At 37.2% G+C, this 15,685-nt stretch overlaps 1 protein-coding gene across 2 annotated transcripts in view; it reads left to right on the top strand.

Annotated features, from left to right (window-relative positions):
• The window catches only part of UNC13C (unc-13 homolog C), a 580,525-nt gene that overhangs the window by 191,128 nt on the left and 373,712 nt on the right, over nucleotides 1-15,685 (top strand). The window contains exons 6-7 of one of the 2 annotated variants that reach the window (XM_024754347.1): nucleotides 13,809-13,887; nucleotides 14,883-14,888. In XM_024754347.1, coding sequence (XP_024610115.1) covers nucleotides 13,809-13,887; nucleotides 14,883-14,888 — 85 coding nt within the window. The remainder of the gene's footprint in view (nucleotides 1-13,808; nucleotides 13,888-14,882; nucleotides 14,889-15,685) is intronic. The other variant, XM_024754348.1, reaches the window with a different exon arrangement.

Raw genomic sequence — 15,685 nt, 5'->3', positions numbered from 1 at the left:
CCAGACTTCTGAGAAGAGATCCATGGGATGGATGCATGGGCAGTCAGGCATGCAACTAAGGGGAAAATTCAGGTAGATCTTTGTATCATTTTTGTGTTAATGACCATATTAAGAAATATGCCCATTCTCAAGTAACTATACTTAAACACCACGGGCCAGATGATTCTTGCCCAAATCCAGAGACTTATATACAGTCATTGAAAACGAGCTCCAATATCAGCATATACAGAGAGAACATTGCTGATCATGAACATGATAAGGTGTTACTCACAGAAGCCAAGCAGAATAAACAAGGTTTTCCCATTCTGTGCCTCTCCAGTCAGCACAGTCAAACCCCCCACATCTACAGGGTTTGGTTTCCTCTGTCTCTCTTCCCTTCTAATTACATCTATGTTTGTTTGTTTGTTTGTTTGAAATACTGGCTTTAAAAAGTGTTTCTAGAATACTAGTTTGACTGTGCTAGCAGAGTTGATGACACAGTAGGTTAAACATAGATGGATTTGCCTTTGTTTAAATAACTGTAATTACGTTTTGGCTGGGTATGTGCTTTTTAAAGCTCCATTTCACTTCCCTTAACTGTACCTGAAAATGCAAGGCATATCCATCAGGAACAAACAATAGTTATTCTCTATTTAATCCCTGACTGCATTGGGTAAGTAAAGCTAAGAACAGTAAGAACAACGATTTGGATTAGAGAAATAATGACTTGATTTGTTTTTCAATTTTCAGAGAAGCATACCTTCTGGAATAATAATCTTTGTTCCAGATCCTGAGGCAGGCAAGAGAACTGGGACAGTGTGTTGATTTCTAGTTACTTGAGGTTCTAAATGTACACGTTTATTTGCCTTAAAAAGGAATGTCTAAAAAATAACTGAAAAGAATTCTTCCAATCATTAATTTTACTGTTATTTACTAAGTAGTATGTGTACTAATACTAATATATGTCAAATCCTGTACTAAATACTAGAGATGAAAAGTAAGTTGTATATAGTCCCTGTTTTTGAGCAGTCCATAATCTGAGTGAAAATCAGATATGAGCAAATAATTATCCTTATAGAAGGAGTAAATTGAGTATGGTGGTAGCATGGTCACATTGGTCCTTGGCTGTTAAATAAAGTTGTTTAAGATCACGCAGTTGAATTTTGTTAACTTCGTAGGCTTCTGATCCCTTGTACAACCCTGGGCAGTCACTCCTCTGAGTACCTGCATGAGTTGCAGAGGAATGATTTTGCAGCAGATGGATAGGTTAGGGAAGCCACTTCTTAACTTACTAAGCATAATAGGTGGTTATGCTTGAAACTTTCATACGTATGAGAATGTCGCTGAGTCCAGTGGTTCCAGAAGTTTGCCAGCCATAGGATGTGAGATCCAGGGAGTCGGAGCACAGATGAAGCTATTGAGGGAGAGAAGTAACAGACTTGGAATCAGTGGCCAGAGAAACATTTTTTAAAATAAATAATTAATATTATAATATTCGGTCCCTGCATATTTGTTTCAGTTGGAATCCCTCCAACACCCATTCCCTGGTTGGCAATTCATTAAACCAGTACTTGGTATATGTTTATTGTTTTTCTAAAAGTATATTTTAATTCTACTGCAAGAATTCTGTAATATCCCTTAAAATAATGAGACAGCCATGGTATAACCTATCACCAGGGCTTGAGTCGGTTATGTTATCTGTGAACGGGGTACTTCCTGAGATACACGAGAGCTTGAGTTTTCTTCACTCTTTGTTCTTTTTACTTTGTGGTGAGCAGGGCCTCAGGATCTTTCTTGGTACTACCTATCAAAGGTAGACCACTGGGTAGGGTGTGTCTTTATTCTGAGCTAAATTCTGGGCCATCTTTAGTGTTTCTGTTAGCATAGAGCAAATTATAAAAAGGATTCAAAAAGCATTGAGAGTAAGAGGCCGCTTGGGCTGTGAAAGTCTGGCAACCACCTAATGGTAGTCTCTGCCTTTAGGTACTACCAATTTTCATTAGTGATTGGAGAGGGATTGTTAAGAAACTAATTTTCATTATTGATAGGAGACGGATTGTTTAAAATTTCAGGGGATTAAATATTTCAGGGCAGCGTATTTCTAAAGAATATTATGATTAAAAGGAATCTGAGGTTTCAGCTTTGAGAAATGTAATTTCTTTGCTATTGTATATTTGATTGTATTTAATGGCCTCTAAGTAAAGCATATTAAGAAGCTGGTATTTCATTAATTTATGAATGATTATATTTTATAAACTATATGTAAATGAATGCTGAGTTTTTCCAGAGAGAGATTACTAAGAAAATTAGCTTTAAACCAAGGAACATTAATACACACAATTTCATATTTACTATAGCTTTGTGCCAGAGAAGCCTAGTTCAGGAGCTTAAAAACTAACACCCTAAATCAAGACCCTATGTGGTAAGAATTTTAATTAAAGGGACATTTTTTTCCAAATAATAACAATTGCTTAGTCACGAGAAAATTTGGGGGCTCCATATTTTATTTGTTTTCTGTTGTGTAGTATGTGATGTTATGAGTTTAATCTAGGTGCAGATAATGTTATGGGAGGGGTAATAAAAGTTTCTTGTGTAGGGAATTGCAAGCCTTAGAAAATGCTATATTGTCTATCTGATAAACAATCTGTTAAGGAAATGAGCCCTAGAAAGTACATATAATAATTGAGTTGTTAGAAGTTAATCCCTGACACCTGACACTGTCCCTGTAAGACTAACATTGAGAAATTTTCAGGGGAGTGTTAAACAGCTGCATTACAGGTTTTCAATTCTGCAACTCATTGTGTGCTAAAACCTAGGACCATTTGGTTGTTTTGCTATGAAAAATATTTTTAATAATTAGAAATACAGCCTGCAATCCCCATTACTAACAGAATGGTGAATCTTTCATATCCCCTTTCTGTCTTTAAAAACTTAAAAATGACATTAGCTTTTAAAAAATAATGTAAAAATGAATAATGAGGTAGTCAGCATTTCTGAAACAGTGTTTCAAAAGAACAAGGATTTGAAAGGAAAAGCCTGCTTGAAGTACTAAGCAACATTACAGAGTGGTAAGAGATCAATGCCTAGGAAAGGAGAATGTAATTTAGTGGAATACAAAGGCTCTCCTTGGCAACGAGGCCATTTACTCTTTAAAATATCATAGCAGTTTGAATTGGAAATTTTACCAGAGTTCATGAAGTGGAATGAAGGGGCTGAAAAGAAAGTGGTGAAACCACCTCGGTCAAGGCCCTCGTTAAGGAATCCAGAATTACTTCAGCAATCTTTTAGACCATCTCTCTGTCTCCTTTATCTGTCCTCTAATCCATCATATCATGAACAGCACTGCCAGACTGGTCTTCTTAAAACATTGCTTTCATCATGTTAGCCTCATGGCTACCTACTCACAGCAAGATGGACATGGCAGTTCTGTTCAAGATGAACTGCAGATAAGGAAGTTAGCAATTAGAAAGTCAACGGAAAGAATTCCAGGTATGATAGGGTAACATTCAATTGTGGTGATCCAAATATAAAGAAAGATACAAACGAGAGACAATGTGAGGAAGGAAAAGAAACTGTGATGCATGGAAATGGACAAGGCTTGGTACCTCTTGGATATTAGAAGCAAAGGAGAGGAGGGAAGGGCATTAGTGATGTTCTGGAGTCCTGAGAATTTCTAGCTAGCTGCTGTAAGTTGGGTATCTTGAACAAGAATTTAAATTTTTTTGCAGCTGAGTTTCTATATGCCTAAAATACAAGACTGTTAGAATATATAATTTCGTAGGTGGCTTAAGTTTTTCAACTTGGATTAGCTGTTATTAGGGAGTTTAAGCCTCTGCAGCTGGACAAATGCTGATAGTATAAAAATCCGAGACATCCAAAGGAGACATCCAAAATAATTTGCAGGAAAGATAATTGGTTCTAAAATGGATGTCTTTACTTGAAAGTGCTGACAGGTTTGTGGAAGTATTCAAGAACACTTAAAAACTATTTATTGATACCCACTGTACTCCAGGCACTCAGCAAAACAAACATGCTCCTTGCCTACTTCAGTGAAGTCAATTCATATACAAATTTACTGTATGAACTAGAGAAAGAGTATGAGAATGAAAGCAAGAAAGAGAAAGGAAACCATTTAAAAATGATGGCATCACTAATCACTAGAGAAATGCAAATCAAAACTACAATGAGGTATCACCTCACACCAGTCAGAATGGCCATCATCCAAAAATTTACAAACAATAAATGCTGGAGACGGTGTGGAGAAAAGGGAACCCTCTTGCACTGTTGGTGGGAATGTAAATTGATAAAGCCATTATGGGGAACAGTATGGAGGTTCCTTAAAAAACTAAAAACAGAACTACCATATGACCCAGCCATCCCACTACTGGGCATATATCCTGAGAAAACCATAATTCAAAAAGAGTCATGTACCACAACGTTCATTGCAGCTTTATTTACAATAGCCAGGACATGGAAGCAACCTAAGTGCCCATTGACAGATGAATGGATAAAGAAGATGTGGCACATATATACAATGGACTATTACTCAGCCATAAAAAGAAACGAAATTGAGTTATTTGTAGTGAGGTGGATGGACCTAGAGTCTCTCATACAAAGTGAAGTAAGTCAGAAAGAGAAAAATACCATATGCTAACACATACGTGTGGAATCTAAAAAAAAAAAAAGGTTCTGAAGAACCTAGGGGCAGGACAGGAATAAAGACACAGAAGTAGAGAATGGACTTGAGGACACAGGGAGGGGGAAGGGTAAGCTGGGACGACGTGAGAGTGGCATGGAGATACATATGCTACCAAAAGTAAAATAGCTAGTGGGAAGCAGCTGCATAGCACAGGGAGATCAGCTCCGTACTTCGTGACCACCTAGAGGGGTGGGATAGGGAGGGTGGGAGGGAGGGAGACGCGAGAGGGAGGAGATATGGGGATATATGTATATGTATAGCTGATTTACCTTGTTATACAGCAGAAACTAACACGACATTGTAAAACAATTATACTCCAATAAAGATGTTAAAAAAAAATGATGGCAATTCAACATGCCAGTTCACTATTTTATTGATGTTTGCCCAGAATGAGCAAGAGTTGTTAGATAAGAATATGCTGTACCTGACAAAGTTTCATTTCCCTTTGGCCTCGCAGATGGGAACAGCATTGTCCCACTGCACATAATTTGCTATATTTTTGATACAACCATGGCCTCTAGACTCAAGCCGATTACACTCACCCCTTGCTGTCTGTGGGAGATTGGTTCCAGGGCTCTCACAGTTACCAAAATTTGAAGATGCCTAAGTTCCTTGTATAAAATGGTGTAGTATTTCTGTATAACCTATGTACCTCCTCCTGTATACTTTTAATCACCTCTAGATTACTTACAATAGCAAGTAGAATGTAAATGCTATTTAGATAGTTGTAAATGCTATGCAAATAGTGGCTAGCACACAGAAAATTCAATTTTTTCTTTTGGGAACTTTCTGGATTATTTTTTTCCAAATGTTTTCAATCTGCAGTTGATTGAACCTAGGAATGTGGAACTGGTAGATACATAGGCCTGGCTCATCTCACTCTCCACCAAGCAACTAGTGATCACTCCAAGGCAAAAGGAAATGTGGCTGTGCCAGTTTTACTGAGAGACATCATGTTGGTCTATAATGTAGTTCCCTCCACAGAGATCATCAGTGGTAGTTTAGAGGACTAGATGTGATTTTCAGTAAAGACAAATATCCTACTTTATGGCCACAGTTCAGAGAACCCAGGAAGTAATGAAGAGAAGATAGAGGAGTCTGGCATGATTAGTACTAGGGAGAAGCTTTATGCTTTGAATTTTATTTCTGTTTTAAGTCAGGGCTTAGACAATTATTTGAGAGGAAAAGCGGTGTTTTTCAAGATTAGAGCTAACAGGAAAAATGGACTTGGTTGGAGCATCTGTGAGACCTTTGTTCAACATAAAGTTAAATAACTGGGACCAGGATTGTAGATGAGGGTTAGGCAAGGAATAAGCTCAGCCAAGATGCATGCTCCTCAGGGCTGAGGCACTAACCAAAACGAGACCAGCAGAGGAAAGAAGTCTAGACCAAAGCTGAGTCAGAAGAGGAAGTTAATAGCGCTCAAAATACCACATAGAATGCAATCGCAAATTTGTCTTTCTGCCCTTCTGTTTCTTTAATTATTTAAGTAGATAGCTACCCACAAGTGCATGTCTGCCAGAGACTGTTACTAATCTATTCCTCAGTTGGAGGAATGTGACTAGCCGTAGGGCAGCAGTGGGCCAGCAAACATTCCATCAACTTTAAAAATGTTCCTGTTTACACAAGTCTATGATAAAATAATTGCTACCAATAATGCGTAATCTACTTACACAGGTCTTCTCAATCAGTGCTCCCCACAATACCACTGTGAAGGTAAATTTTGCATTTTCCATATGAGATAATCAAGGTTCATAGCGGTTACAAAATATTTCCTGGTGGAGTAACTAGGCTCTTACGTTCTTCCAATGACTAAGTCCTTGCCTGCTACCCCACTTCAGTGTGTGGTCCTTACCTTTCTCCCTGGTCCTCTGGCTTCTGTCTTGTTCTTTTTAGGTGTTATTTCAGAGATAATGAAGCAGCGATAATAAAAACCATAGCTTGCTTAATGTCTCATCTCTCCAGTGTCAAGGCCTAGTCACTTGACCTTCCATGTTTCAGTTTTCCTGCTACATGCCAGGGTTGGCTCTAGGGGAGTAGAGAGGAGTAAGATTTATTTCTCATTTTTTGGAAACCTATATTCTAGCAGGGACTGCCATGTAAACAAACAGAATGCGGTTTTACAGGGGTTATGGCAGAAGACTTAGAACAACTGTTCTCCAATGTTTTTCTGCCCCAGTTCAACCAAAAAGTAGGATATCCTTCTCTCTCAGTAACAAATATTTAATTTTAACCCGCAGCTGTTGAGAAGCCCGACTGAAAAGCGGGAGGCAGGATCCTCCCACTTCTTCCTCCCCTCACTCCCCAGCCCCTTCCACTGGGCATCCTGGTGTTGAGGTCACAGTCAAGTAGAGTTGGTTGAGAGGGGGAGGATGTAATTACATCTACCTTATGGACCGATGAGCATTATGTTCAAGTTTCATTTGAGAGGTCAGTAGGTGTTAGCTTATGCCACTCAGCAAGGAGGCCAGTACCCGCAGAGGAAATAGCAGAGTAAAAACAGACAAGTAGGGAACAGTGTGATGCCTCCGAGGATCTACAAGGAGTTGAAGATGACTGGAACAAGGAAGTATAGGGAGAAGTCGAAAGAGATGAGACTGGAGGAGACATCGTACCTTACTGGGATGTACAGGGGTTTGTTCTTTGTAGGCACTTGTAGGCGTAAGGCATATTGAGTATTAAAAAAAGACATCTTCAAATTTGTGTTCTAGAAAAATCACTCTGTTGGCAATGTAAAAAATGGGCTGGCAAAAATTCTAAGAAATTAGTTAAGATAGGAAAGCCTGGACTAGGGCACTGTCAATGGGAGAGTTCAAGAGGGAGACAGCTGAACTGTTTTATCGATTCTACAATGCACATTTTTATACTTTATAACAAATGGAGATGCATCTTAATAACTGATGGTGTCTTAAAAACATTAGTAGCCAAGCAGCAGTTGTAAGAGTTTACAAGCCTGCACGCTTGTAAACTTAGTTGAAAGTGCCCTGGGAAAGTATAATCATTTTATTGTTATTATTGTTTTGTTGTTATTGCTAGTGGGATGGCTGGACAACTGCAATCTCTTAATACTTCAGTTTAGAAAAGCAATGATGATTGGAGGAAGGATCAGAGTCTCGTTTGTCTCCTTTGATGCTTCTGGTAAGGTTGAGAGCCCACCATCACCGAAATCTGCAGCAGAACTATCTGCTTCAGGGAATACAAGAGACAGTAGTGGAGCACTGTTTCCCATAATGCCCGATCACTGTTGCTCTTGATGGCTTAAAAGGCAGTAATTTGGAAAAAGTCCCAGACAGTGAGAATTCTGGGTTGCAGAGTAATTCTGAAAGGTTGAATTTTGAATGCGAAGTTTAAGGAATAACAATTCGCTTTGCTTATATTTTCCTTTTCATATATAGAACAATGTGCGTGACATATGACAGAAATCTATGCCATAGACAAAGTCACTTAAAGAGTGCCCTGTCAATTAGTATAAAATTTAAATTCTCATTGCTAAGAAAGCATGGTGTCAGAAATTAATTTGATTTTTTCACAATGATATATAAAATAATGCTTTATCTTATGATAGATGGTGCCTTAGTTTTGATGAGATAAAGAATCAAAAAATCATTAGGAATTGGTGATTAATTTGCTGTGAGGAATGAGTCATCAATTACACAAATATAAATAACTCATTCGGTGTTGACAGTAATGGAAATCTTTTCCAGAAGATTTTGCTGCAGGGGAATATATAAGTATATAATGTATATATGATCATCTATATATAAGTATATAATGTATATATGATCAAAGTATATAATGATCATCAAGAAAAGTGTGTTAAAATGTATGTAAACTAGATCATGTTAAGCAAAAAGAGCAATATAGATCATTGTATGTTTATCATCATTAAGTAATGAAATAAATACAAAGAGTTGTTTTTAAAAGGCTGAGAGTACAGCTGTATTAGAGGAGAGGGAGTTAATATGATTTATCGTTAACCTTTACATTGCCTTAATATTCCATAATGCTAAAAAATGATTAATTATATAGCCCTGCCCAATAAATGCCTTGGAAACATAGAAATAAACAGAAGCACCATAATTGGTTTTTTCAGGCCTGTAGTCTTCAATTAATTTAACAACAACTTTAGATATAAACAGAGTCTACCAATTTTCTGATTTCTAATGGAAATCAGCAAGTCTCTGAATATTACCAATTAAGCATCAAGCATCTACATGCGAAAGTAGCACATCTTTGTCCCATAATCAGAAAGTACTACTTTCAGGAAACCTGCTTAATTGTTTTCATGCATTACTCTCCCTGTGCCTTCTCAGAGTTCATTTTCAATCCGTAGAGACTCCGTATGTTATCAGATCAATTTTGGATTAAAAATAATTACTATGTACTTAGTAAAAATCAGCTTTACCTCTTCTACCTGTGTATCAGATTTCTTAAAAATTACAGAATACTGTATATCTCTTTTAGACAATATGTGTTTTTTTCTGTAACAAGATAATTAATCCAAGTCAAGGTATATAGCCATATACTTTTATACTGAGATGTTATTAAACTCAGTAAACTTCTTTTAGTATAATTATGCAACGAACTAAGGAATAAAACCATGAAAAATATGAAGACTTTTTAATACAACAAATGTTGGATTAGAACACATCTCAGTTTAGCCTGTAAAATTATATCCATTGTCAATTATATGTGATCATTGATGCTCCAGATATTTCTGTAAATCTCCTGATACTTTTATCTCATTTGTAACTCCTGTAGTCTAAAGATCTCCTTTTTCCTTGGGAGAACACTTGAATAGCTGGAGAGGAACCACTTGGGAAGGATTGGGACTATCTTATACAGTAATACAGTGTTTCTAATTCGAAGACAATACCCTTAGAATACATTTTTAAAATTCACATACTAGCAGCACCTTTACTAGGACAGGCCTCTGATTTCCTCCTACCAAAAAAAAAAAGTATATTCGTTATTAAGAACATGAGGTTTGAGGCAAGACGCTCCTGCAATAGAAATCAAGCTCTGCCAGATATTTCTAGGCCTGGGGAAATTGTTCAGTTTACGGTTTATTAAAGGCAAAATGGGATTAATGGGAAACCTCAACTCATATTATTGTTGTAAATGTGGAATAATGTAATCATACAAGCAGTAGAGTGTGGTGAGACAAATCCTGGCAGTGCTAACTCTGACTTAGATAATGGCCTTTGGGATGATTCTGAACTATGCTATGCTTCCATTTCCTCACTTATAAAATGAGAGACATACTTGTAGTTATACCTTATTGGATTTTTTGAGAATAAAATGAGGTAATGCTTGTAAAGACTGGCTATGTTGGATAGCATTCTCTCTGGCTCCTGGTAAGCGCCACATAAATATTAGCTAGAATTAGCTAGTTTGCTTGCTACAGTTAAAGATGGCTTAATCCAATCAGCTATACCAGAAAGGGTTGAAATCAAACAGCTTCTTCCCTAGAATTAGACTTCCCTTCAGAATTAACTTGTCTGCTGTTGCCTGTGTTGATGACTCCCTGTGACCTCCAGATCATCAAGCCTGGCTCATTTCTTTAACGGATATCCATGAACTTGACCTCTTGCCTATAAGGCAGTAATTTACTTATACCTACTGTTCTTTCCAGGCTTCACCATTTTTTTGTTATCTAATTTTGGCTTAATCCAATCAGCTATACCAGAAAGGGTTGAAATCAAACAGCTTCTTCCCTAGAATTAGACTTCCCTTCAGAATTAACTTGTCTGCTGTTGCCTGTGTTGATGACTCCCTGTGACCTCCAGATCATCAAGCCTGGCTCATTTCTTTAACGGATATCCATGAACTTGACCTCTTGCCTATAAGGCAATAATTTACTTACCTGCTGTTCTTTCCAGGCTTCACCATTTTTTTGTTATCTAATCGCTCCCAGATCTCTCCTGGTTAGGAAGTCTCTCAGTAAATATTACAAAGATATTTGTGTAGAGCACAGTATTCACCAAGCACTGCTCTGTTCATGAGGTGAGGCTATTAGGGCAGGTTTTTTTTGTTTGTTTTTTAAGATGCATGTTTGAAATAAAATTTTATTATTACTTGATGGATAAGCTCATTAAAGTATACATTTATACAAACTTCTTATAGTAATGATGAAAATGTAAAATTATAAGGAAACACAACCTGATAAAGAACATTTTGGGGACTATCTGTGAAGGTTAAGAGAACATTTTTATTGCATTGCAATTTAAAAATATAGGTTTAATGAAAGTAAGTGACAAACTCAGGGGACAGAGATGAATTTTGGATCCATGTCTTCTAACTTGGGTTCAAGTTCGCCCTGGGTTCTTGGATCTCTCTGTTCTGACGAGAGAAGCATAAGGGTGAAGTGTGAGGTTCAAGAACATATATATGTGTAATTGATTCCTGAATTTGTGAAAATACGAGGTTGCTCAAAATTCTAGGCTGGCTTGGGAAGTTAAGTTCCACAAGAAGGAAAACATAAAGAAAATAAATAATTTGTTATTGATAGGAAGAAAACACATAACTCATTTATATAACACTTGGCAGTTTATAAATAATTTTCTCAACCATTATCACAATTGAATGTGTTTCTTTAAAAGTTATTAAAGTAACTTCAAAACACTTGGAGGCACTTAGTATGGTTGCTATGTAATGTGATGGAAAGACATTTATAGAGGTACATTTTATGCCATTATTATCCTGTTCACAGAGGAGAGAAAGTAGAAACTGCTTGGAATCAGAGCCTTAGACTGGAGCAAATGAAACTGGAAAAATCCTTTTAGGAACCCGCTCACATAATCCTTTTCCCATATATTTGATGTTTGGGATGTGGGAGGGTCAAGGCAGGGAGAAGGCAAGAATACGGAAATAGGATAGGAGGGAAGCAAGACGTCACACTGAGAGAGCAGTAGTCTTTCTGAAGGTGAGTGTTGCAAAGAAAAAAAAAATATTCACTGCCCTTTCCTCCTCCTATACTCTGCAGTTTCTTGCAGTTCATAAGGAGATGCTGCCAATGATTCTTTTGTGATTGCAGTTCTTCATCTCTGACTGTCACCGTGACTATCACAGCCCTTAACCTACAGTGTCAATTGGCATTATTCTAGAAAACGGTGGAAGCTGTATTAACTCCTTTTTCACAGGTTCAGTGGTGGACTACTTAAGTGTCATCTTCCCCTACCACATACTGTCTCCCCTCCCATCTTTTATTCCTTCTCCCTCTTCTTTCTTTGCTCTTCCTTGATCTCTGCCCCACAATTACTCTTGTCCTGTATTCTATGATCTACAGGTAACTTTTAGTTCAGGTGTGTGACCTTAAGTATGTTCTGTTCGTCACTGACATCCTTCTTACCCATGTTCAGTGGTTTTAATATTTCACATTTATTACTGCATTTGGTCCTCATTTTCAGACATGTAGTTTATGGCATTATTACTATTTATTACCATCTTATCTTTATTAATATTTTGCTTTTAATATTTTGTATGAGTTGTATGATGCATCTTTGTAATTTGTCCAAGATCACCAAATTGGTACAACTGGAAGTATTTGAGTTAAGACTGTGGCTACTAAGAGAGATCCAATAAGACAAAGGTTTCCCTTTGTTAAATTAAGCAGCAGAAATGAAGAAACAATCTCTGTGTCAGTGAAAACTGGACAGTAAAATGCTGATAACCTGTTTTTGGCTGTTGTAGCCTATTCCAGTGGCAGAGCTGCCCACCTAAACCCAGCAGTATGAATTGTGGTGTTTCTGGTGCAGAAGCTGACTCTCAGCTAGAGGTTAGCAGGGGTTTTGCAGTTCAAGTGAGTGGAAGGAGTAGCTGTCATCAATGACGTTAGCACCTTTTTGGTTGTATAAAAAGACTAGCTTTAATGCAATAAAAAATCAAATTCAGGGCTTCCCTGGTGGCGCAGTGGTTGAGAGTCTGCCTGCCGATGCAGGGGACACGGGTTCGTGCTCCGGTCCGGGGAGGATCCTACATGCCGCGGAGCGGCTGGGCCCGTGAGCCATGGCCGCTGAGCCTGTGCGTCCGGAGCCTGTGCTCCGCAACGGGAGAGGCCACAACGGTGAGAGGCCCGCGTACCGCAAAAAAAAAAAAACAACAAAAAAACCCAATTCATTCTATTAAACTTATTTTAATAAGTATTAATATTAATATTTTAAAATTAGTTTAAATTGCAAAGACGGCACATGCTTATTATAAAAACATTGGACATTAACAGATTTATAACATAGGGAGAGTCTTCTCTTTTTCTATCACCCAGTTTCTCTCACTCAACAGAGGTAACTACGGTTTACCAATTTGGTGAATATATTTCTAGAAATTTTCTGTGTATATATAAATGCACATACAAATGTGGGACCATACGAAACATAATAATTGTATACAAACTTGCTTTCTGAACATACTGTATTTTTTCGTATATACACGTATATATTTACCTTATTCACCTTAACGATTGCATCCTTCCCCTTGTATAATATACTGTAATTCATTTAATCAGTATACTGTTGTTGAATATTCAGGTGACCTAGCTTTTGTTGTTACCACAAAAAAAAATGTTGTAGTGAACATCCATGTATAACAAATTATTATAATCTTGTGCATTTATATTTAGATACTTCAGATAAGTGGAAATTCTGGTATTGGAGTAATCACTAATATTTTAGATGTGTCTGTAAATCCTTGAGATGCCACTTTAGAGTTCAATCTGTGAAGATGCAATATACACAAAACATAGTATCTTTACAATAAAAGTAATTTTTTTTTTTACCATTGCAGACAGACCAAACTTTCAGCAGAACTTGTTTGGTTCTGTTTCTTCCTGGAGGTGCAAAGTTCCATATACCTAATAGCTTCAGTTGTCCTCTCTGTGGTACAGTAAAACAATGTGTCAAATCAGGCCATCTATAAAGTGTCAAAGTATGGAACTATCTAAGAAGGCAAGAGATCACTCTGTGTGGTAGTGTCCTTTTTGGGCAAGGTCCTTGAGTCTTGGATCTTTGCTGCTGTCTGAACCAGCATGATAATCCTTTAACCTTTTTTCACAGTCTTTTTACTACAAAGAGTGGAATTTTTCTTATAAAGAGTCAGTTAACCATTAAAATCATTCCTTTGTCCCCTCTTTCAGAGCTGGTTGGGGACTTTATGGTATTGATAGTATGCCAGATCTCCGAAGGAAAAAAACTCTGCCTATTGTACGAGATGTGGTGAGTCACTCCTGTTTAATTCATTTTGACTGCATACATTGTCTTTATCTTTATTAGATGTCATACTGTCCTTCTCATTAAATGCCTAGCCTGTAAATATTTCACAGAATAAAACACAGGAGAAGCTGGATGCTGGCAAGTGTTATATTTATTATTTCTTTAAAATCTATTAGATGGAGGAAATAACTCTAACCTTTTGACAGCTTTTAATATTAGTTGAAATTACAAATTGAGTTAAAATGGCCCTATAATTGAGCAGAAAGAAGTCACACAGCATGCAAGGTGGGCTGCTGCACCTGGGCTTTGGTGACCACAAGTTTACTTTGCAGTTGAAGGCTGTATTTGACAGTCTTCATCTTAACCCAGTAAACTTTATGCTTTATGAAGCATGCAGATAATATTAATCAGTTCCTTATTCTCATATATTAAGATCAAGTCTAGCCAAATTAATAAGCTGTTCCACTCTCCAAAGAAAACCATGGCTTCCAAGTCATTAAAACCTTTATTAGCCCTGAACATAACTCTGAATGACAAACTCTCCTATAGGAAATATGCTGGGGACTGCTTAGAGATGCAAAGAATTGATAATAGTCTGTATTAAATTCTAAAAACAAGTAGCCCATCAACATGAAAAAGAAATGTTTTCTATCATTCACAATGTTTTCCTGGAGGCTTATTCTTAATAGTTTATTATATGAAAATATATTTTCCTTCAGAGACACTGAAGTTTCCTTCAGAGACACTGAAGTTTCCTTCAGAGACACCTTCATCTGAAGGTCATCACTTTAGTTTCAAATTAGGAAAGGCAAAATCTTGCCTGGAAAAACCTTATGCTGGAAAGCATGATGCGTCTGTACAATTAACTCAGATTCCTGCCATTACAGTGTGACATTGTCTTTAAGTGTTAGGCTTATTTAACATTATTATACTCTTTTCTCACCTGTCATATGTCTAATTATTTATATTTTGTTTTCTCTGTCACTTGGACACTTCAGGCCATGGTAAGTGACTTTCATTTTACTTAATTAATACTTGGCAATCTTCTCAAATGTACACGGCTCGTATTCATGGGATCAAAGAGAGCAAGATGGGGAAATGAAAAGAGACGTATTAGAATAAGAAGTTTGGGTTCTCCAAGGTTTAACATCCAGTTCAATTCTGAAAGACAGACCAATTTACATAAACAACAGGTACAAATACAGGCTAAAATAAAATAAAAACATAATTTTAGGGACAGTAGTTATCCGAGATGGAAGATCATCTTTAGAGGTAAGTCCTGTATAAGTTTACGTGGTAGGAGTGGAGATGGTAGGAGTTTACAAGTGAGGAGTGAGTCATCTGCTCACTTAGGACTGTACTGAACCTAACTGGGCACAATGGCTTTGTAGCTCCAAGGAGATATATTTCTGACCAGATCTTTTATTCCACTATGACTTCCCTTTGTTCCTATCGGGAGAGCAGATTTAATATTCCCACATAGAACTCCTGATTTCCAGAGTTCTCTATAGCACCATCGAGTATATTATATTGTATATGTTTCAGGTGGGAGCAGCATAATGGTTCTATTTTACAGGGGAAACTAAAGGGATGTGACTCTTATTTAAAATCACCTAAGTTACCAACATTGAGTGAAGCAAACAAGTCTAATGATGATTCTCAGTTGGTAAAATGGACCCTTGGAAGAAAATATTCTGGCCAGATATGGAAGCATATTTCAGGGAACTGTGGACAACTCAAGAATCATCTAGTACCAGTCGTGATTCAGGGCTATCAGACAGATCAGCTGGCTCTGTATCAA

The sequence above is a fragment of the Neophocaena asiaeorientalis genome, unplaced genomic scaffold (genome assembly GCF_003031525.2).
Source record: "Neophocaena asiaeorientalis asiaeorientalis breed wild unplaced genomic scaffold, Neophocaena_asiaeorientalis_V1.1 scaffold391, whole genome shotgun sequence".
In the NCBI taxonomy this organism is placed as follows: domain Eukaryota; kingdom Metazoa; phylum Chordata; class Mammalia; order Artiodactyla; family Phocoenidae; genus Neophocaena; species Neophocaena asiaeorientalis.
This window is presented reverse-complemented; position numbering and strand designations above follow the sequence as displayed.